Raw genomic sequence first — 23,078 nt, 5'->3', positions numbered from 1 at the left:
CTATGTGTACCGTCTCTTTTGGCTTGTTTGCAGTCACCGAACTACCTTTTTCCCCTTTGTTTATAATTCTCCGGTATTGATCTAAATCCATGGACACACCCCCTGTGCATCCTCACTGCCGCAGATATCTCCCCACTGATGTTTTCACTCAATCTTACGACGAATGGCTTTTGTATTTCTGGTTTATTTCATTTCCACCCCTTGAAGATTGTTACTTATATAATTTTTTTTCTCTATTTGAGCTAGTCGCGCTGTTGCTTTGCCCCTGCCCATCTACACTTCTCTAACTGTGAAAGTCGGAATAGATAGAACCGAGCGAAATGTAACGACCCTTGACATTACTTGGGACACAACGTGGCCGTTGTTGATTTGATCTTATGTACGAAAGATCCGAGACATAGGAAGGGTGTCAGTGGATATCATAGTGGATAAGGCACAAGTGAGCATGGATTGTGAAAAGTAAATTACCGGTCATGACACACACAACTTATGCCCCAACCCACCTGGAAACGAGAAGAAACAAGTCACTCATATCCGACATCCACGAATAAACCAGAGGTCACCTTACTCAACCTCCATCTCCGACCCCTTCCCCCTCTTAGCCTGCACCCAAGCAACGAAGTCATCCAGCGCACCAGGCCAAGCACCATCAGGACTCCACCAGCTCATTTCCTCATCCTCGAGACTCTTGCGCATAAACACCTCAACCTGCTCCCACAGATCCTTATTAACGGGCTTTTTCCCACGCTCTTCAAGGAACTCAATCCACCAGTCCAGCCACGGCGTCGTTGCCGTGTTCCATGCCACACCGCCGTGGTCAGTCGTGAAGAAGAGACGCCACTGCTCGGTGGCGATTTCGAATTGCAGGTTGCGTTGTCCTTGCATCCGTGAGAGCGGGAATGCGTATCTGTAGACTCGTCGGAAGGTCTGTGGTTCTCGGGGGATTCGCTCCCGGAGGAGCTTGGCGTGCGCTTGCATTTTTGGCATGGTGTCACAGCTTGTGGATTGTTAGATTGGATGGATGTGATATTGAGGGTATTTGGAGTCTGGGTTGAAGGGGGGTGTCTTTCAGAGTCGGTGGTGCACTTACAGAGCTCTTAGCCATCCTTCCATCCATCCTTCGCGGGTGAACTCGCCCATCGATGGTGATTGGAGAAGCTCGGCGATGGCTAGGCAGGTTACTTCGTCGAGCTCGACTTTCAAATCGCCAAGGAAATCTATTGCTCGGGTGATACCGATGGTATCTGGGCTGTCGACTGGGTCATCTATGGAGGTGTGAGCATTTTAGGCATTAAATCATCAGTCAAGGGTGCGCAAGTACCTCGGTAGCTTTCGAAGATCTTTGTGAGTTCTGAGGTTATAACTGCGGAGGTGCCAGCCGCAGCGGCGAAGAAACTATTTCAGAGACAAGGTCAGCTTTGGGATGTTTCAGGTGTAGACTATGTATGATGTCGCTTGATCGTGACGGCTGGGTATGGGGTCATGGGGTTAGGGAATGGCAAGCACTTCTTCTTCGTCTTCTTCACTCGAGGCATTTGGGACGATGAATGATGTGATGAGAGATCAAGAGATTCTCCAAGTGAGACTTGGGTAAGCCTTGCAAAGAGAAGAGCAGATGTTGAAGCTTTGATACCCTAGCTATCTGCTGGCATCTTGCATATCCAAATAGGGGTTGGGTTGGAGACAAATCAAAAAGAGTTCAAAGGGACACAGAAGTTCGGTACATGTGTGATGACAAGCACTTACGCATCAAGCGCTGGAGGTAAACTCCAACCACATGCTTTAAGGAACTATATCAGAAAGTTAATCCTTTGATCCACGTGACCGGACAGAAGCGTCTTAAGATATTCAAACGGACCACATAGGGGAGAACAGGCCAGGAGAGCATGCATGTCACTTACTTTAATAGCAACGGACTCTTTTGTCCGTGTACAGCCGACAAACTCAGCGATTTGATGTTTCTGGCTGGTTGTGTAGGGTGGCATGGCGGGGGTTGGCAGTATTTGTGCCCGCTACATGCAGGAGAAATGCAACAAGTGGTGGAAACACGCGGGGGGAATTGAAAGCGCGTGTTGTGTATTGATAGTGTGAGAGAAATTCTGTTTGGATTGGAAGTTATAAGAAACACCAAGGCTACGAGGTCTGTAGTGAGTTATCGTCCCGCGCCTTTCCAAAGATTGGATGGACCTCGGGATCTGATATGCTGACTCATCAAGTTTATCAACAAGTCTCAACATCAACTACAACCTATAGGCGGCTATGTGTCCATAGATAGACTTGGCATGGCTATTGATTTTCTATATATTGAATTTGAATCGATGTGTATTTAGAGTGTATATTTTCATATAGCAACCATTACAGAGAAGTTGTTGGTCAACATTTGCCATCAATTCATCACATTAGAAGCAGTGAGCACAGGATTCGATGGTAAAATGCGTAGTCAACTTTTGTAAGATCAGATAGATCAGGTAAAACTCCCAAACGCCTTTTGCGAGGTGCAAACATGTAAGATTCGGTCTCATGTTGAATTTGCTTAGGTTGTGAACAACGTATCCTCCTAATGTGAATGTTAGCAATTTGGTCCTCGAAAATTTGAAGATAGATCCAACCCACCTCTCTGAGGTACTCTCCCGCGTCGGCCTATTCGGTTCGGTTAGCCAACGTAAGTAACCATCAGAGCCAAACTGTACATACCTGACGATGGACCGCGATACTGGTAGGATCCAATTTTGCGATCTGCGCGGATGACCGTGCTGTAACTCCGAACCCCAGGGCAGTGTCATTCTGATCATAAATTACAACGCCAGCGTTTTCGGGGCAATCTTCTGAAAAGCGAGCCACGTGGGCTTTTAGAACTGAGCCGCCATAGAGTAGAGGCTAAAATATTGTGAGCAAAGCAGATCATGTCGGAAGGTTGAATAAGCTTACCATCACTCCATTTGCTTTGATCCAGACCTGTGATAGAGATCTAGGGTTAGCATGATGCGTTGTTGCATTGCTAAACTTGTACCACGTACCTTGTACCGGGCGTGTTGCGCCAGAAGATCCAGAGCTGTCAAGTTGATGCGGAACTTGCCCGTCTGCCATAATATTAGCATCGTTGACCAGAATAACAGTAGAGAGACTCGGACCTTAGTAAATTTGCCGACCATAGTGCCCATGCTGAGCAGTTCGTCGCGAGGAAAAGAAACACTCAGATTGGCGATCTCCTTGTTCACGTAGTAGACCCGGGATCCTTGCAAGCGGAAAACACTCATAGTTCCATCTTCGGCCGGGGTGATAAGAGAATTGAGACTGCGGCCAGTATAGGAAGCTAGCTTTGTGAAGAGCGTCCGTGTTTCTTCCTAAAAGAGGCATGAGTTAGTCAAAGTAATTGATGGTGATTGCAAGATGCACATACTTCTGTGAGGGATCTCATCTTTTCGAATATGAAGCTGAAGATTTAGCAAAGAGGTTGAGTAGCAGCAAGCTTGTATTGTCGGGAAGTGAGGAACAAGAAAAAAACTAAAAGTCGGGCAATATCTCACCGCCAAGAAACGGACCTGAAATTCATAGCGATGAAACGGACATTAAGAGCCAATCAGAGCAATGATTGTCTTTCCGCCTAGAATTTTCGGGACCGCCTTTTCATTCTAAAGATCATTTTTTACTATTCTCCGCAAATTTCACCGTCAATCTCCCAAATCTTCAATTGCAAAATGGCGCGTGGCCCAGAGGTGAAGCGGAGGCGATTGAGTCCCCCAGCGGATGTCGAAGACTCCTCATCGCGCTCTAAAGCCGACCAAGAGTGGGACGTTGAGCAAGATTACGAACGCCGCCCACGCAAAACTACCAAGAAAGCCGGCGAGAACGCACGATTGCCAATCAAAACTTCCGAAGGCTTTGTCCAGGCCGAAGTACAGCCTGAAGATCAGGGTGAGGAAACCGACAGCTTCTTGGGTACCGATGATGATGATGATGATGATGAGGAGGAGGATGGCTCCGAGGGCGAGGAGGACGGAGAAGAATCTGAGGAAGAAGCTCCCAAAATTCCTGTGAAGGTTCAAATCTTGCAGGCAAAAGAAGAGCTAGCGAAGATGGCAACCCTGATTAACGAGGATCCCGAGGAGCACATCTCTCTGTTCAAAACAATGGCCGAGATGGTGTCGAAGAAATCCACACCTGTTACAGTTAAGAAACTGGCTCTGGCCTCACAGGCGGCTGTCTACAAGGATGTCATTCCCGGATACCGCATTCGCCCGTTGAGCGAAGAGGACCAGACTGGCAGAGTATCAAAAGAAGTGCGCAAGCTCCGAGATTTCGAACAGTCCCTTGTGTCAGGATATCGAGCCTATGTCCAGAAGCTTGCTATGCTCGTCAAGCCGGCCAAAGCAGATGGCCCCACAGACCCTGGACTGAGGAGCTTCGCGATTTCGATGGCCTGTACTATGCTCTTGGCCGTGCCACACTTCAACTTCCGCAGCGAGCTTCTGAAGATCTTGGTCAACCGCCTGGCACGGAGACAGCTTGATGCCGACTATGTGAAGTGCCGCGAAACCCTGGAGGAGGTTTTTGCAAAAGATGACGATGGAACTGTTTCCCTCGAAGCTGTCCGTCTCCTCGCAAAGATGTTGAAGGCCAGAGATTTCCACATTCATCCCAGTATCCTGGACACATTCCTCCATCTTCGTTTGCTCGGCGAGTTCCACCTGAAGGCATCTCGAGACCGAGTGGACCGGGAAGAAGAAGAAGCTCCCAAGGGAAAGAAGCAAAAGCAAAAGCGCGAATTCCGCACCAAGCGAGAGCGCAAGGTTCAAAAGGAGAGGAAGGAAGTTGAGAAGGACATGCGACAAGCAGATGCAGTGGTATCGCACGAACAAAGAGACAAGAACCAAGCCGAAACATTAAAGCTTGTGTTCGGACTCTATTTCCGCATTCTCAAGCTCCGCATTCCCGCCCTGATGGGTCCTGTGCTTGAGGGTCTGGCTAAATACGCCCACCTTATTAACCAGGACTTCTTCGGTGATTTGCTCGAGGCCCTGAAAGACCTAATCAACCACGCAGAGCGCGAGGAGATGGGCGTTGAAGGCGACCAGGAAGTCGTCAATGAGGAAGACGAAGACGAAGACAATGTCACAATTGCCGAAAGCGCAGCCCGGGACGCTCGCCGAAGGACGCTACTCTGCACCGTGACTGCCTTCGCCCTTCTAGAAGGCCAAGAAGTCAGTAAAGCAGCCGCAGGTCTCCACCTCGACCTGAACTTCTTCATCAAGCACCTTTACCGATCCCTCTACTCCCTTTCCATGAACCCAGACGTCGAGTATAACCCCGAAACGGCCCTCCGCCTCCCCGACCCCAACTCCTCCGCAGAAGGCAAACAACTCTCCGAGTCCCGCTCCAAGAACAAGGTCAACTTCCAGACACCCATGGTCCTCCTCCTCCGCTGCTTACAGCCAACCCTGCTATCCCGCGCACACGGCAACCCACCCCCAAGCCGACTTGCCAGTTTCTCCAAGCGTCTCATGACGACTTCCCTCCAGTTGCCGGAGAAATCTGCTCTTGCAACGCTTACGCTGATGAACCAAGTCGCGAAATATCATGGTCGTCGTATCTCTTCGCTCTGGCACACGGAGGAGCGCAAGGGTGATGGTGTATTCAATGCTTTTGCTGCTGATGTTGAAGCTACCAATGTCTTTGCTGGTACGGTGTGGGAGGGTGAGCTGTTGCGTCTGCATTACTGTCCACAGGTGCGAGAGTCGGCGGTCGAGATTGAAAAGATGATGATTTCCTCTTCCAAGTAAATACTGTTTTGAATAATTTTACATGCACATTCATCTACAATCTACTCTTGGGAAGTTGTAATCAAACATTCTCATTGACATGCTAATATACAACAACAAAATCTTACAAACCTGGCCCCAAGTCCTCCGAATCCAACAAAGATGTGAGCATACGTACTTTTTTTGGTTTTTTTTTTCTGGTGTGCTTTTTTTTGTGAGAATTTTTGTTGTTAACTTTTTTTTCTGTAATATTCTTTTTTGTAGTTGTATCATTTGAGACTTGAACCGGCGCGTTTACTTGCGCGCCTCGTCCTCGCGAGTCTCAACTTGGGACACGGGGCCCGAAGGCTCCCCAGTCCGAAGTACAGCGGCCGCAGGGATGCCCTCGGCGTTTCGCCCGTTGAATTGTGCTCTAAAGAGCGGGTGAATATTGGCGAGGGGGATGGGTACATCCCGGGCAGCATCAAAGGGGACGCGAATCCCGTGGGGAAGGGCGGGTACAGGGGGAACCGTCTCTTCCTCGGTGACGGAGGTCTCCTGTGCAACAGTAGAGCCAGAGGATACGTTGGAGGACTTCCTCAAACTCATCTTCTTGGATCGACGAGGAATAGAACTCGGCTTCACAGTGGAAGACCCTGGTGGAGTGATTGTAGCTGATCCACTGGCTGATGCTGGCGGAGTCGCTGACGCTGAAAGAGTGGTCTTTGCTGGGACAGTGGTAGTTGCTGAAGCAGGGCTCTTTGCTGGAACAGGGGTAGTTACTGGAGTAGCGGCCTGTGTTGGCGGAATTGCTGCAGACTGAGAGGAAACGGTTCTCAAAGTACCAGTAGGTGGAACGGTGTCGCGTATAGGGAAAGGGGTGGGAGGAAGAATCTTTTCCACCTCATCAGAAACGTTAAGACCGTGCTCGTGTTGCAAGACTCTGAGTGCAACTTGAATGCGAATCAACATTTGTCTCAAGAAGAGAATCTGCGCTGCTTGCTCGACGGTTGTATCTCCGATGTCTTGAATATCTTCGTCGATCTCTGTGTTTTTGCGACGCTGGTAGGCCACGAATGGCTCTTCGGTGTTGTCATAAATTCCAGTGAGACACATGTCAACTTTGGCACTCAGGTCATTGAAAGATGAGGTGAGTCCATTAATTTCGAGTCGCATTTCGTGAATCTGCTCCTTGATCTCCTCAACCTGCTCCTTAGCTTCAGTCGCGTCAAGCTTTGCTTTGGTAAGCTCGAAGGCCCCGTCGGACTGGCGCTGAAGTTGGGCATCCATTTGGTCCTGGATGTAGTCCCGGGTCATGGTGACAAAGTCCTCAACTTTCTGTTCGACTTTCTCAATGTTGTCGATCTTCTTTGCCAGTTGCTTGAAGTCGGTCTCGTATTTGTACTGAATAGATCGGACAGCCTCAGGAAGATCCTTAAGGGTCAGGCTGGAACGATGAGCAGAAGGACTAACACCGGTAGAACTGGCACCGGTAGCGCGGTCCATGGGGCTGACGCTGGGATGGTATATGCCATCATTTCTGAAGATGGATTTACGAGGGCTGGGTGTGTGAGGGCCGTATCTACTGGAGGGAGACACGGGGAGTGGTTTGTTGTTACCCTCCGGGACATTGGGACTGTCAGTCATCTTGGGCGGAGATGGCGGGGCAGAAGAAGAGCGAGGTTTGAGTTCGCTGATAGTGATGTTGCCAGGTCGATTCTTCAGGATGGAGGCGGGAATAGGAGGAACAGGGGGGATGGAAGAAGAACGAAAGGAAGAACGAAAGGAAGAACGAAGGAAAGAGCGAGGAGCGTGGGAAGGGGGGCGCACAGTGACTTTGGTCAAACGTTGGGAGAACGCGTTACGCTTGTCATGTGAAGGACCGGACAGGTCCAACGACTCCGCACTACTGTCTGCAACACTCGTCGAAGGCAAACCAACCTTAGGGTTGGTCGACTTGGCAGGCACAGGCACTGGGACTGCAGTGACAGTCACGTCAGAACGAGGAGATGCCAGTGGGTTGCACATTTCGGGCTCTTCAAAGTGCACGCGCTGGGAGAGGGTGCTGCGACGAGAACGAGACGAGTTCGCAGAGGAGGATGGTGTCTCAGGCCGGCCAGTACGGCCGCGGGGACCTTCCGAATCGGTATCTATAAGAATATCCAGTGTCAGCGATCCTTCCCAACCCTTGTTGCCTTAAATGAACTTGAAGTGAAAGCCATCAATTGACTACATGAGATCAAAGTGATAGGCGTTTCTCATGGTTTTGAGCACATCATTCTCTATTCTTTCTTTCGAAGCATATCCTGTGGGTCAAAGAACAGCTCTTTGCCCGCAGGACCTGCTTCCATAGAAAGGACAGTCATAGAAAGGGTTTGCCTGCATAGAGCCAAGCAGATCTGATTCCAAAGAACCAACTCCAAAGCCACCGAAAGGCCTGATTCAAAAGAATCATGCCTAGTTCTACAGCAAGGAACCCGATTTCCAGGAGCCAAGCTGAGGTCCGATTCCGCAGACAGAATGGCTCAAGCTCATAGAGAAGAGACCTGACCCCAGGAGCCAGGCTCAATCCCTAGGAGAAGAGACAACTCCGAAGAAAAGGAGACCTGATCCTCAAGAGCCAGGCTCAATCCTAGGAGGAGAGACAACTCTGAAGAAAAGGCCCAGTCCTATGGATGAACGCGGTCGAAATGAGGCCCTAGTCTGTCAAAACAGACACCACAAGAGATGAAAGGTAATTAATTCTTGACGAACAAAGGAATTCTACTAACCTTGACTCTTTCTTGCCATGTCTTCTGATGTTTTTCAAAGAAAAAGATGGGAAATGCGATGGTTGAGAGAAAAACAGGAAGAAGAAAGAAGGACGCGTGTGGCAATAACAAGACGAAGAACAAGTCAAAGATTCAGGGTCAATGGAACTGAGCACGTGCTCAACGATTCATGGTGACAACCATGATCAATCGCCCTAATGGCAACCACGAATGCCTAGACAAGCCCATGATTGAATTCCCAATATCGAAGGAACGACCCACTTGGGCGCCTCATAGCCTTGAGCTTCTGCGTTTGCACTCTCGTTGTCATTCATTGGATGGACTAGAAGACCAACCCACGCCAGGAAAGAAGTGCAAACGCAAAGGTGAATCAAATCCATTCCTGAAAATGTTGGAAAGAGGAATGGATGGCAATGGATTTATATACAAATATTAGCCACAGTTCAACAGTCAAAGAACAAAGCAAGTCCAGCTCATAGAATCAAACACATATTCAAGGAAAGCAAAGGTTACAAGGAAACAGACACAAAGAACGTTATGAGTAGAAGGAATTCATTAAATTCATGTCATTAAGTATACTGGATACATGGCAAGTCAGACAGATCCATCAAGAGCGGCCGGCCATGCCAATGCCAACATGGAATAGAAGAAAACAAAGGGAAACCATTAACCATAAAAGTAATCAAATGCAAGACGCAATGGAATTCGTAAATAGGAAACAGAGCCGGATAATACAGGGGAATAAAATCGGAGTGGGCTGGTCTGCAAAAAAGAGGTTATAGTTCGCGTCTCACGCACTTTCGTAATTGCCACGGACACATGTGCTCAGAGTTCCCAGGGTTTTCGAAGGCACGTGACCGACCCTTGGCTGTTTCCGCGGTCGCCACAAGTCCCTAGATCGACGCTCATTTGTCTGTGCTCAAGCATATGAACCCCAGAGAACCGCCAGGAAAGGTATGGCCAAAATCGCAGTCCAAAACAAATTGCTGATCGATAAGTCAGTTCATTCGTTTGAAGGCAGATTCTGCATCACGACCACAATAGTCTTCAATAGAAGTGTAGCACGAAGGGAAAAAAAACAACAGTTGGCTAGAACATAAAGCACAGAAAAACACAAGACGGAGTTTAATTTGGGGCCTTTCCACGACGGAAAGGTGAAAATACAACCCCAAAGAAATTCACAAAGACAGTGCGCAGGATTGCTTTGAGCCAGCTGTCAGGTGCACCATTTAGAGAAACAGCAGTCACTGACCGATTCTGGCTCGATGGACGAGTATCCTCATCACCCTTGGGTTTAAGAGTGTTGTCGGCAGCAGGCTTGGCGCCAGAAACATTTGCAGCGGGTTCGGTGGTAGGCTGGGACTCGGGGGTACTCTCAACTGTAACTTGCTGTGTAGCCGTGGATAGCTTGTCGGTAGACGGTTGGTTGAGTTTGCTGAGGAGGGCTTCGCGGTCACCAGCTAGAGCTGCAAGAGCGGGATCAGTTTCGAAGGAAATAGCGGATTGCTGGTTTGAAAGATAGAACGGTGTTGGCTTACCGTCTGTGGGCTGGGCATCTGCTGCGGAAACTTGGGGCTGGGCCTCAGCCTTGGTAATGGGTTTCTTGTCTGCATCGGTAGTGTGGATATCTTTCTGATCTTTCGAGGTTTCTGGTTTAGTCTCGGATTCATTGTGAGCAAGAGCGGCCACGCCGACACCGGCAAAGGCGGCAGCGGCAATGCCAGCAGCAATAATTTCAGCGCTGATGCTAGTATCCTTGATAGGAGCTTCGTCAGAAGCGGGAGCAGCGATCTCTTCCTGCTTAATTTCAACATCAGTGGTGGAGGGCTGGATAAGCTCCTTCACATTGGGTGTCTCGGCCACGACCTCAAGTTCCTTTGCGCTGGCAATAGGCTCAGGAATAGCCACAACTTCGGCCTCGACGATTTCCACCTTGGCATCCTCCTGTGCGGATTCTTCGACAACTTCAGCAACAACTGGCGCTTCTGCAACGACGGCGGGCTGCTCGATGGCATCTTCCTCGACCGTGATTGTCTCGGGCTCGAGCTCCTTGGTAGAAGATTCCTCCACTGGAGCCGCCTCCGGTGTTTGCTCCGCTGGGGCGGCTTCAATGAGCTCTTCAGCCTTGACAGGCTCTATGACGATCTGTTCCTCCACAACTGTTGCCTCAACAACTTCAGTAGCTTGGACGGTGGGCTCGACAGTAGCGGGCTCCTTCAAATCCTCAGCCTTATCGGTCGCTTGTACGTCAGTGGCAGGTTCTTCGACAACGGGTACTACCTCAGAACTCTGTTCGAAAACAGGCTCAGCAGTGGACTCAGCTGCATTTTCGACAACAGCAACTGGCTCATCGATGATGTTTTCCTTGACAGCGGAAGTTTCAGCAACAGCAGGCTCAGCAAGAACAGCCTCAACCTCAGCTACAGGCTCAGGGGTGGCAGGAACTTCAACGGCATCTGCAACAGTGACTGGCTCATCCACGAGCTTCTCTTCAGCGGCAGCAAGCTCTGGGTCCTGAGAGACAGGCTCTTCGACAGCGACAGCAGTCTCGGTCTGCTCAGCAACAACTGGTTCAGCAACGGCTTCAACCTTGGGTTGCTTCTCCTCGACCTTCTCGGCCTTGTCCGCAGTAATATCAACAAAGGCAAGAGCCTCGGCAGAAACCTTGATAGGCTCCTCAGCGACAATTTCCTTCGTAGCCTCTTCAACAGAAGTCTCTGTTGCAACGGGAACATCTTCAACAACCGGCTCCGGAGCAGAGGTCTCAGCAATGGGCTCTTCGGTGATCTGCTCAGCCACTTCCTCGGCCTTCGTAGCCTCTTGCTGATCAATGGCGACTTCCTTGGCAGTCTCAGCGGGGATAGCTTCCTCCACTGATTCTTGCACAGACTCAGTAGGAGCGGTGTTTTCCTCGACGACAGCGGCGGCGGCCTCAGAAACAGCGGCAGTCTCAACAACAGCTTCAGCAGCCTCTGGGACAGCGTGGGACTCAGTAGTCAAGTCCTCGGTAATTTCAGCCACAGGCTCCTCCACGACTGGTTCCTCTGCCGTGGCCTTTTCGGTGGTCTCTTGGACAGACTCGACCTCAACAGACTTCTGGGCCTTCTCATCTGTGGCCTCCTCGGCGATAACGTCAGTATGCCCTTCAGTTGCTCCAGCAGCGGGCTCAATAGTGGTAAGCTCCACCTCAACAGCCTCCTTGGCAGCATCGACTGTCTGCTCTGAAACCGGCTCAGCAAACTCAATCTCCTTGGCTGGCTTAGCAGCCAATTCTTCAGTGGCAGTCTGCTCAACAGGAGCCTCCTCGACCACCTCCTTGGTGGGCTCAGAGATGACTTCCTCCTTGGCCTCGGAAACGTCGACAGTCGACTTCACAGCAGTGGCTTCTGTAGCAGTTTCAGGAATCAGGGTGGTGTCGGTGCTGTTCTCGGCCTCTGCCTCAACAGCGGGTTCCTCAACCACCTTCTCGGTCACTGGCTCCTCAGCAAGCTTGGACTCTTCAACGGCTGCTTCAGTGGTGAGGGCCTCCTGGGTAGTTTCAGGAACAGCCTCGACAGTCTTTGATTCCTCCACAACAGAAGATTCTTCGATGACAGGCTTTGCGACGGATTCAGGAGCAGCCTCGATAAGCTTTTCTTCGGCGGCAAGCTCAGCAACCTCCTCAACCTTGGATTCTTCCACTGCAGCTTCAGCGGCGGGAGTCTCCTCGATAGCGGGTTCAGCGACGGTTTCGGCAGCGGCCTCGATGGGCTTCGACTCTTCCGTGGCGGATTCAGCGATCGGTGTTTCCTCGGTGACAAGCTCGGCAACATCCTCAACATTGGATTCCTCGGCTGCGGGTGTCTCCTGGACGGCTTCGGGAGCAGCCTCGACAGGCTTTGACTCTTCCACGGCAGCTGCCGCGGCGGGGGCTTCTTCGACGATAGACTCTGCGATGGTTTCAGGAGCGGCGTCGACAGCCTTTTCCTCAGTAGCAGGCTTCTCCTCGGCAGTGGGTTCAGCAAACTCGGCAACCTTGGATTCCTCGACTGCAGCTTCGACGGCTAGTGTCTCCTGAGCGATTTCAGGAATAGCCTCCTCAGTTTTGGACTCCTCCACTGCGGGAGTCTCTTCGGCAGGCTCTGCGACAGCTTCAGGAGCGGTCTCGACAAGCTTTTCTTCGGCGGCAAGCCCAGCAACCTCCTCAACCTTGGATTCTTCGACTGCAGCTTCGACGGCTAGTGTCTCCTGAGCGATTTCAGGAATAGCCTCCTCAGTTTTGGACTCCTCCACTGCGGGAATCTCTTCGGCAGGCTCAGCAATCTCCTCGGTCTTGGATTTTTCCATAGCGGGAGTCTCTTCTGCTGGCTCTGCGACAGCCCCAGGAGCAACCTCGACAACCTTTTCTTCAGCAGCAGGCTCAGCAACCTCCTCGGTTTTAGATGCTTCCGCAACCGGAGTCTCCTCAACAGCAGGCTCAGCGGCAGTTTCAGAAACGACCTCAACAGATTTAGATTCTTCCACGGCGGCTTCAGCAATGGAAGTCTCCTCGCTGCCAATCTCGGCAACGGCCTCGGTAGCATTTTCCTCGGTGGCGTTTTCTGTGGCAGGCTTCGACTCTTCGACGGCAAGAGTCTCCTGGGTGAGTTCAGGTACAGCATTCTCGGTCTTGGACTCTTCCACGACGGGAGTCTCTTCGGCAGGCTCTGCGACAGCTTCAGGGGCGGTCTCGACAAGCTTTTCTTCGGCGGCAAGCTCAACAACCTCCTCAGCCTTTGATTCTTCCACAGCCAGAGTCTCCTGTGAGATTTCAGAAACAGCGTTCTCAGATTTGGACTCTTCGACAGGCTCTGCGACAGCTTCAGGAGCGGTCTCGACAAGCTTTTCTTCGGCGGCAAGCCCAGCAACCTCCTCAACCTTGGACTCTTCCACGACGGGAATCTCTTCGGCAGGCTCTGCGACAGCTTCAGGAGCGGTCTCGACAAGCTTTTCTTCGGCGGCAAGCCCAGCAACCTCCTCAACCTTGGATTCTTCCACAGCCAGAGTCTCCTGTGAGATTTCAGAAACAGCGTCCTCAGATTTGGACTCTTCGACAAGCTCTGCGACAGCTTCAGGAGCGGTCTCGACAAGCTTTTCTTCGGCGGCAAGCCCAGCAACCTCCTCAACCTTGGATTCCTCGACTGCAGCTTCGACGGCTAGTGTCTCCTGAGCGATTTCAGGAATAGCCTCCTCAGTTTTGGACTCCTCCACTGCGGGAGTCTCTTCGGCAGGCTCTGCGACAGCTTCAGGAGCGGTCTCGACAAGCTTTTCTTCGGCGGCAAGCCCAGCAACCTCCTCAACCTTGGATTCTTCGACTGCAGCTTCGACGGCTGGTGTCTCCTGAGCGGTTTCAGGAATAGCCTCCTCAGTTTTGGACTCCTCCACTGCGGGAGTCTCTTCTACTGGCTCTGCGACAGCCCCGGGAGCAACCTCGACAACCTTTTCTTCAATTGCAGGCTTTCCCTCGGTGATTGACTCAGCAACCACGGTCTTAGATTCCTCCACGACGGGAGTCTCTTTAACCAGCTCTGCGACCGCCACACGGGCAGCCTCTTCTTCGGTGGTAGGCTCAGCAACCTCAATCTTAGGTTCCTCGACGGCGGGGGTCTCCTGGGCGATTTCACGAACAGCCTCCTCGGCCTTGAATTCTGCGACCACCTCGGGGATGGTCTCGGCGGTCTTTTCTTCGGTGACGGCTTCAGTGATGGGCTCGGTAACCTCTTCAACGGCCTTGGACTCTTCAATGGCAAGCGTCTCCTGGGCGATTTCAGGAACAGCCTCTTCAGCCTTGAATTCTACCGCAGCTGGAGTATCTTCGATGATGGACTCTGCGGCAGTCTCGGTGGTCCGTTCTTCCGTGGCGGCTTCAGTGGTGGGCTCGGCAACTTCCTCAACGGCCTTGGGCTCTTCGATTGTGGCGGTCTCCTGGGCGATTTCAGGAACAGCCTCCTCGGTCCTCGATTCTGCGACGACCTCGGGGGTAGTCTCGGCGGTCTTTTCTACGGGGGCAGCTTCAGTGGTGGGCTCAACAACCTCCTCAGCAACCTTGGATTCTTCCACGGCAGTTTCAGCAGCGGGAGTCTCTTCCTGGGCAGCTTCAGTGGTTTCAAGAACAACTTCGATAGACTTTTCTTCCACCGCAGTTTCTTCCACCGCAGTTTCAAGACCAGCCTCGACGCTGCTCGACTCTTCCGTTGCGGGCTCAGCGATATCCTCCACGGCCTTGGATTCTTCTACGGCAGCTTCAGTGGTTTCAGGAACGACCTCGGTGGTCGTTTCTTCCCCAGCAGTTTCAGCAGCGGGAGTCTCTTCCTGGGCAGCTTCAGTGGTTTCAAGAACAACTTCGATAGACTTTTCTTCCACCGCAGTTTCTTCCACCGCAGTTTCAAGAACAGCCTCGACGCTGCTCGACTCTTCCGTTGCGGGCTCAGCGATATCCTCCACGGCCTTGGATTCTTCTACGGCAGCTTCAGTGGTTTCAAGAACAACTTCGGTAGACTTTTCTTCGACGACAGGGTTCTCTTCGGCGATAAGCTCAGCACCCTCGTCGACAATCGTTATTTCTTCCCGGGCGGGGGTCTCTTCAATGATCGGCTCGGCGGCGACTTCAGGAACGGCCTCGACAATCTCAGGCTCTTCTGTGGTAGGCTTAATGACCTCTTCCACGGCCTTGGCTTCTTCGACGGCAGACTCTGCGACAATTTCCGGAACGGACTCAGCCTTTGACTCTTCTGTGACGGGTTCGGCGACCTTCTTGGCAGCCTCGGGGATCGTTTCAACCGCAGGCGTCTCCTCAGCCACTGCCTCGGTAGCGGGTTCGGCCTTCTTGAGAGCTTCGACTGATGCTGATTCCTCTACTGCAGGCTCTGCGACAGTCTCCGGAACAACCTCTACAGTCTTCGATTCTTCTGTGGTGGGCTCGGCAACGGGCTCGGCAACCTCGGGTTCTGCAGTGGTCAATTCAGGTGCAGGCTTCTCCTCGGCTACTTCAGCTACTGGCTCTTCCGTAGCTTCAGCGGCAGGCGTTTCCTCCACCACTGGCGCCTCGGTGGCATCGACAGCGTTCTCAGCAGGCTTGGGTTCATCCGTTGATTCGATTGCAATCTTTTCCTCAACCACGGGTTCGGCAACTGGCTCGGCCTCGTTGGAAGCATCGGCTGGCGCTGATTGCTCTACCGCAGGCTCTGCAGTTTGGGTCTCGGGGACTGCGGCTGGAGTCTCTGGAATTTGTTTGGCAGCAAGGGAGCTAATGCTATTCTGTTTCTTTTGCAGCCTCTTCCTCGCCTTCTTGGCCTTCTTCCTTTCCGCGGCGGTCATTGGGACCTCGGGTTGGGTTGAGTCTTTGGAATGTTGTGTGGAGTCGGACTCAGCCAGAGAAGCGATCGATTCGCTCAGATCTGCTTGAGTTGCGCCTGCAGTGGATGCTCCATCTATGGATGAAATAGGCTCAACTGGTGCATCTGTGGACAGCGCATTGCTTTCCGGGATAAGGGGCTCTTGCACGCTGGCCATGGTTTAGTTCGTTTCAAATTCGTAATGTCGTAAAATGATGATCAGAGGGTATTAGGGAGCTGGGGGGGGTTTTTTTCACAATTTGACCAGCAAAGATTTAACGCTAGATTTAATCGTGTACAGAAAACACAAGCTCACAGAGCAATAGGGTAGTGAATTGTGATGGAGGAGGGGAAAAGGGAAAAAAAAAAAAAAATCTCACTGTACAAAAAAAAAACCCTACGGCACAGCTCAGAGAGTGGGGAAACAGTTGGCATAGTGACCATATACATTACACCTTTCCTCTTTGATCTTTTCGCCTTTTACCTGGAGCATCTTCCCAGCTTGACGCCCAATGGCTGTTCGTTCTTTTTTGGTTTCTTTTATCCGGATCTCCACTTTCAATATGCGGTGAAGCTGCATCGCCGAGGTTTGTTGTTGGGGCTTTTTTTTTATGGCTTCTTGTTCTCTAAATCGTGTGCAACCGTACGATATGTACATTGTTCTATGCCTTTTCCCCTCTTCTGGTTACACCAGAATTCAACTCTGTCAGTTAACAGAAAAAGAAATTGGGCGCTAAAAAAGCGCCGACCCAATTGATAAAACGGGCGCCAATGGGCCGCAAGGTTCTTAACCCACCTGTCATATGGTTTTTGAGTGATTATTGATACAGCGCAGTGATCTCCCAAAAAAAAAAGAAAAGGTTGTAAGTGATGGTGGAGGTTCACTTTTCAATAGTGTGCCCATTCATAGATTGGCTGATGTTTCGGCTTTTTTTTTTTTTCTTTTCTAGAGTGCCCATATATGCGGAACATCACGGAGCTCCAAGGTTATTTCTACCAGTTCTACTCCGTACTATTCAGGCATCAGGAATCAATAAATCACAAGGAAAGCTCGTGCCTCACACTAGTAGCTCTCGTGCATCCCGTGCTGCGTGCGACCTCCTTAAGCTTGGACCCTCCTACAGAAGCCGCACTTCCGGCTCAAAGGCCCATTATATCTGCATCAAGGATTTCCTGCAGTTTACACCAGGCAGGAATACTGGAATTCTGTACATCCATTCTCACCGACGGCGAGCAGGTACAACTGATATAAACCCTAGACGGTGTGTGGTCGGCTTCCCGGTCCCGGAGCGGAATCCGCGGGATAACCGGGGCAAATTAGGCAATTTTGAGGGAAGTAAAAATAGCAGAGACTGAAAAACTTATTCCGTATGTGGTCATCTCATGACTTCTCCTGACTAGTATCCCGGAGTACGGAGGAGGGAGGAGCCAGGTACGGAAATTCTCGGATCAACTAGCTCAATCTAGCTCAAAGGAACCGAATGGCTCTCGAGATTGAGCTAGAATTGGGCAGGATCGATCAGGATGATGATGGACATGGGCCAGGTGGTGGCTTAGCGCACCATGCTAGTGCTTGGCTTTTTCTGTGCTCAATGCTCTGGGGCTCTCTTCTGCAATGGAGCAATTGGATGGATTTAAATTGCGTATTAATCATCCTCCTTTACTTAATTTTAACATCTCGCAAATCACTGTTCTCCGTACGGAGGGGAAAGTTACAAGGGTTCGGGGTGGGGACAGTGCTGACATGTGAGTTTGCCTTGCTTCCAAGAGCCCTACACTTACTATCACATACTCCGTGCACTTGATGTCTCCGTGTTCGCCAATCTCAACCTAGCAAGTCATCCCCAGTGTCCAAGCTCACACCATAGGGACTTGAATTTGGGCTTTCTCGTGATGGTTCCGTTGTTACGTGTGTATTATGTAATCACTTCCGATCTTGGCAGGTACCCATGTGCCCACCTGGGCAGGTGCGATGTAGCGAGAAATTCAAGATTGATCTTCTCTTGGCGACATGATGATTCTTCGACAGTGTACGACAGTGTACGACAGTGTAAAGAAAGATGAATCGGTACTATTGTTCATCAATTCGATAGATATCTAGTTATCTGGCCATACTACGAATAACTCCATGACCCAAACCCAGTCTTGAAACCCCTGGCCACCAATAATGCCTGGGATAATCAGAGATTTTAAACAAAAAAAAACTCCAGATGTCTTCTCTCCTCCCCCACCCTATCATATCAAATACGGCCGTGTTTCTCTGTGGTTGGGGTATGTTCCTAGGACCTATGCAAAGTAGGCCAAGAAATCTCTCCCGGTAAACGATAGCCGCACCTTATGTCTGGGATTCCCCTTAACATCACGAAGAGCCTTCAAACCAAACATCAAAAACAGATTCAAAACTTCACAGAGACTTGGAGTATGGCCTGTGGAAACTTGCTAGATTTTGGAAAGTGCGGGTTTGGAGCTTGCTGACTCGTCGGGGTATCATTGGAAAGGGACCCGGAAAAATTAGAAAAAAAAAAAAGTCATCGCCCGGAGGCGATCCGGCAACTTGAGATCAAACGGCACTCAAGCTGAGGATGGACGGGGATCTATGTGGCAGTGCGCCAATGTCGCCAGCGACAACCGCTAGGCCAGATGTCCGCCCATCCACTCATTCATACTATCCAGTGCCCTGTCTCATACGAAATGTGCAGCGCAAATCAGACATCTGGTGGACCCTCCAATATAACCCTTCTCTGTAAAACTGGTCAACCAGTCTTGATTCTTGTACTGCGTTTGTCATGGACCTTTTGGTCCATCGGTTGTTTGACATCAGCTGTACAACCAGCCGGAGCCCAGTGCCTTGAAAGAGGACGATCTGATTAGACATTTGTCTCAAGATGGCAAAGTACCCTCAATTTGATTGTATCTGAGCGCGCGTTCCATTTGCACCTTGGTATTATGCAATGGGCACAACTAGCGGTTAGTCGAGATTATGGCATGCTTCTGAGAGTGGTTGGCCAGATTTCTTCTGATGGCTTACACATACGCTAGGCGATCGAGAACTCAGGGGAGCTCCCACTTAAAGCACATTGCATGGTCGTTATAATAGACTATCACACAAGTCTCGGTCGTGATTTGAAGTTATCTCGGCTTTCATCTTGATTCAAATGAGCCCATTTCAATTGAGTGATTCGCTGTAGCTCTTGATGAACCAATTCTCACAGAGCCAGGTTGCTTTTGGCGGTCTGTGATCTGCAAGATGACATGGCGGCATCGGACCTGGCAGGGTAGGTATTCCCAAAGTCGCCTTGTGACCTACCCTATGTAGAGTGGTTCCTTACTTACGGGTACAAGAGAACGCTGGCCGATGAGTCGCATCGATCCGTGGTGAGGATCTCAAGATCCCCAAAGTATCAGTCGTGGTAGGATAGAGTCAACAGTGAAGTGTCTCTGGAGGCTTGAGGGTTAAATGGCCGCTTAAAACTCCATCGATCTTGCTGCACAAGCCGCCCATGTTGCCTATCCTACCAGCAACAAGATCTTTGATCCATCCTTTGATATCCCAGGCAACAATGAAATGTCGTTGTGCTCCGTACTGTCAAAGTCAAGTTTCGTTTGAGTTGGCTCGTGTTGAAATTTTTCATTCCTCCTATCTTCCTCCCTAGGTAAATCATCAATAGATACCTCAGGTAAAAGAGGGCCTTTATATGTTCATTAGTGATCAAGGGACAAGCTAAAAGGCACTTGAATTAAACTAAAGAGGTTACAGGTTTGCCCCTTGACAAGAATCTTCGGCTGCAGGCTTTGTATAGTTCATTTGTTTAGTCCTTTCTTTTTGGGATAGATCATGTGTCCCCTTCTCAGGTTCAGAGGGATACAAAATGAGGGGGGATGTCTCCTTTCGGGAGATCACCCTTGGCGATGAAGATCTCCTTTCAATTCAAGCACAAGATGAGCGGAGATTTAAGTGACACGTGGCGCTAAAACCCATATTGGAGCTGACCAGAACAGGAAATCCACTCTGAGAATTTCTGTGGGGGGTAACTCAGGCACCCGGTCTCCACTCGAATAGGTTCACAGGTCCAAAGTAGCTGATAGGGGTCACACTTCCCCTGACAGTGGAAGAGTCTCCAGGTGATACAGAGCAGAAAGGGGTTGGATTGCGTGTTCCACAAACCAAAAGCCCCACAATGAACTTGGGGATGAATTCCAGGCAGCAGAGTTAATCGGATATATTGTCCCTGTAAGTACGGGGTAGACGATAATCCGATTTCCCTGCCTACATGGATGTTCGAAGTTGAAGCAGATCAGCCCTATCCGTGGTGGGTCCTGTCAGCCCTAGGAAAGGTACATCAAGACATTATTTCTCTTACAAGAAGAGTAACCGCTCGACAGATGACCCCTCTGACGTGAGAATGACCTGTCCAGACCTATGGTGATTGGTCAGAGTCAATCATTTTGGTCAATCAACACTAAAATCACGACATAGCCGGTACCGAAGTATATGGATCAGCTCCGTGGTACGGGCCTCATGGGTGCAATATGGCTTGTCTTGCTGGCCATTCCCTTTTTCTTCTTTTTTCTTCAGCTTCTCTTCTCTCTAGCGATCTGGAGAGCCGCCGGTCGTGACCCTCCAGACTACGAGGAACCGAAAAAGACCCGACGCAACAATGGCGAAGCCTATCTTGACTCGAGTCGGCCACGCTTTCGCAAAGCTTTTACGAGTTGATTTAGGTCCAACCCCTCCCCCAGTGAGAGGTGAGGCTAGAACGTATGGCTATTACGAGCACGAACCCACCGTGGGTGACTGGTTTCGAGGCCATACGCCCACTGTTCCGCACGCTCGTCGGTACATCTGGGGCCTCGTCCCTTTCCTCCATTGGATCGGATATTACAACGTGCAATGGCTGATTGGGGATCTTGTGGCAGGTGAGAACCCCCCCTCCCCCGTAAAATAAGATGAACAGAGACTAACCTCGCTGGGCAGGAATCACTGTTGGCGCCGTGGTCATTCCACAGGGGATGGCATACGCTGAACTAGCCAAGCTGCCGCCAGAGTACGGTCTGTACTCGTCATTCATGGGGGTCTTGATCTATTGGTTCTTTGCAACATCCAAGGATATCACCATAGGCGTAAGAACAATTCCTCCATTTCTTTTGGGAGAAAAACTAACCTCTCTCAGCCAGTGGCGGTCATGTCTACCCTCATGGGCTCAATCATCATCAGGGTTCAAGCAGTTCACCCTGAAATACCTCCACCGGTCCTTGCTTCCGCTCTGGCAATCATCTGCGGTGCGATCGTTTTGTTCCTCGGATTGCTTCGTCTGGGCTTTATTGTCGATTTCATCCCTCTTCCTGCTATCTCTGCTTTCATGACCGGGTCCGCGATCAATGTTTGTGCTGGCCAAGTGAAGACGGTTCTCGGGGAGAAAACGCATTTCTCGACGCGTGGGGCAACCTACAACATCATCATTGATACACTGAAGCATCTTCCTTCCGCTCGGATGGATGCTGCTATGGGCCTCACGGCTTTGGCAATGCTCTATGGCATACGGTCTGCTTGCAACTATGGAACGAGGAAGAAGCCCCACAAGGCCAAGCTGTTCTTCTTTCTGTCCACACTGCGCACTGCCTTCGTCGTTCTTTTCTACACCATGATCAGCGCTGCGGTCAACCTCCATCGACGCAATCACCCTGCCTTCAAGCTACTTGGTCATGTTCCCCGGGGATTCAAGGCCGCAGGAGTCCCCAAGATAGATGTGCCCATGATCAAGGCATTTCTTAGTGAACTCCCTGCCGCTGTCATGGTTCTGCTGATTGAGCACATCGCTATCTCGAAGTCATTCGGTCGGGTCAACAACTATACGATCGAACCATCGCAGGAGTTTATTGCAATTGGCATATCAAACTTACTAGGTCCATTCTTGGGTGCATACCCAGCTACAGGCTCATTCTCGCGAACTGCCATTAAAGCAAAGTGTGGCGTCCGCACTCCCCTTGCAGGTGTGATCACGGCCGCTGTTGTCCTTCTTGCCATATATGCGCTGCCCGCACTGTTCTTCTTCATTCCCAAATCGTCCTTGTCGGCCGTGATCATACACGCAGTGGGTGATCTCGTTACACCGCCCCGTATCACGTATCAATTCTGGCGTGTGTCTCCAATTGACGCACTCATATTCTTCATGGGTGTTATTGTGATCGTATTCTCAACCATCGAGACTGGAATCTACTGCACAATCGGCGTTTCCCTGGCAGTACTCCTCTTCCGACTCGCCAAAGCCCGAGGCCAATTTCTCGGCTACGTCCAGGTCCATTCAGTCGTGGGTGACCATATCCTCAACTCGCCCCAGGAGGACCCCAATACCGAATTCGACGATGATTCCGAGAGATCCCGAAGAATCTACCTCCCAACCGAGCATGAAGGTGGCACAAACCCCCGAGTCAAGATCCACCAGCCAGCCCCAGGTATCTTCATCTACAGAGTCTCCGAAGGGTTCAACTACCCCAATGCAAACCACTACACAGACCACATCGTCAGTCACATCTTCAAAGAAACCCGACGCACAAACCAACACGCATGGGAAACAACAGGCGACAGACCCTGGAATGACCCGGGTCCAACCCGCGCCGAACGCAAACCCCTCATGGCAGAGGAAGCTCTCACGTCTCCACTCCCAACTCTCCGTGCCATAATCCTCGATTTCGCCGCAGTCAACAATGTAGACGTTACATCTGTGCAGAACCTCATCGATGTCCGCAACCAGCTAGACCGCTGGGCGTCCCCAGAGAGCGTGCAGTGGCACTTCGCGAACGTCCACAACAGATGGACGAAGCGTGCCCTCGCAGCCGCTGGGTTCGGGTTCCCTGTCGTCTCGGATGGATCAGGTCCTCGATGGCAGAGATCGATCTTCAACGTGGCTGAGATCTTGGATGGCAGTCTACCCGGCCCAGTAGCTCAGTCTCCGGTCAAAGAGTCGGAGGGCTGGTCGAAGGATCTAGAGGCTGGCTTGAAGTTACAGGAGAGGAGTGCTTCCTTGTCGGTCATGGGTGTCTCTGAGGATGATATTCAGGTTTTGCAGGCCGATCAGAGGGATGCAAAGGTAAACCCCCATCGTGGCCGCAGCCGATCCGGTGTCGGTACTGGTATGGCTGCCGTCGATGGAATTAATCGCCCTTTCTTCCATGTGGATCTGACTAGTGCTCTGAAGAGTGCTATGGCTGATTTGTAG

The 23,078-nt window shown here is 50.9% G+C and overlaps 6 protein-coding genes across 6 annotated transcripts; 2 read left to right on the top strand and 4 right to left on the bottom strand.

The window, feature by feature from the left end:
- Positions 1-564: 564 nt before the first annotated feature.
- Positions 565-1,985, bottom strand: Pdw03_6293 (Defective-in-cullin neddylation protein; the record flags this gene model as incomplete). The annotated part of the gene is made up of 5 exons (XM_014680154.1): positions 565-997; positions 1,091-1,265; positions 1,322-1,395; positions 1,747-1,790; positions 1,902-1,985. The coding sequence occupies 5 exons, from the start codon at positions 1,983-1,985 to the stop codon at positions 565-567; spliced, it is 810 nt and encodes a 269-aa protein (XP_014535640.1).
- A 548-nt stretch (positions 1,986-2,533) lies between these two features.
- On the bottom strand, positions 2,534-3,418 carry Pdw03_6292 (Nip7p; the record flags this gene model as incomplete). The annotated part of the gene is made up of 7 exons (XM_014680155.1): positions 2,534-2,557; positions 2,614-2,640; positions 2,695-2,877; positions 2,929-2,955; positions 3,018-3,080; positions 3,132-3,344; positions 3,401-3,418. The coding sequence occupies 7 exons, from the start codon at positions 3,416-3,418 to the stop codon at positions 2,534-2,536; spliced, it is 555 nt and encodes a 184-aa protein (XP_014535641.1).
- Positions 3,419-3,698: 280 nt separating this feature from the next.
- Positions 3,699-5,780, top strand: Pdw03_6291 (Nucleolar complex-associated protein 3; the record flags this gene model as incomplete). Its single annotated transcript, XM_014680156.1, has 1 exon — positions 3,699-5,780. One exon carries the CDS (start codon positions 3,699-3,701, stop codon positions 5,778-5,780), a length of 2,082 nt encoding a protein of 693 aa, XP_014535642.1.
- Positions 5,781-6,053: 273 nt separating this feature from the next.
- Positions 6,054-7,766, bottom strand: Pdw03_6290 (uncharacterized protein; the record flags this gene model as incomplete). Its single annotated transcript, XM_014680157.1, has 1 exon — positions 6,054-7,766. One exon carries the CDS (start codon positions 7,764-7,766, stop codon positions 6,054-6,056), a length of 1,713 nt encoding a protein of 570 aa, XP_014535643.1.
- Positions 7,767-9,428: 1,662 nt separating this feature from the next.
- On the bottom strand, positions 9,429-16,039 carry Pdw03_6289 (uncharacterized protein; the record flags this gene model as incomplete). Its single annotated transcript, XM_066101300.1, has 3 exons — positions 9,429-9,495; positions 9,762-9,975; positions 10,048-16,039. The coding sequence occupies 3 exons, from the start codon at positions 16,037-16,039 to the stop codon at positions 9,429-9,431; spliced, it is 6,273 nt and encodes a 2,090-aa protein (XP_065956383.1).
- A 4,480-nt stretch (positions 16,040-20,519) lies between these two features.
- On the top strand, positions 20,520-23,078 carry Pdw03_6288 (SutA; the record flags this gene model as incomplete). The annotated part of the gene is made up of 4 exons (XM_066101299.1): positions 20,520-20,778; positions 20,837-20,982; positions 21,033-22,314; positions 22,375-23,078. 4 exons carry the CDS (start codon positions 20,520-20,522, stop codon positions 23,076-23,078), a joined length of 2,391 nt encoding a protein of 796 aa, XP_065956382.1.

The sequence above is a fragment of the Penicillium digitatum genome, chromosome 2 (assembly GCF_016767815.1).
Source record: "Penicillium digitatum chromosome 2, complete sequence".
Lineage (NCBI taxonomy): Eukaryota > Fungi > Ascomycota > Eurotiomycetes > Eurotiales > Aspergillaceae > Penicillium > Penicillium digitatum.
The sequence above is the reverse complement of the archived record's forward strand: the minus strand, read 5'-3'. Positions and strand labels throughout refer to the sequence as shown.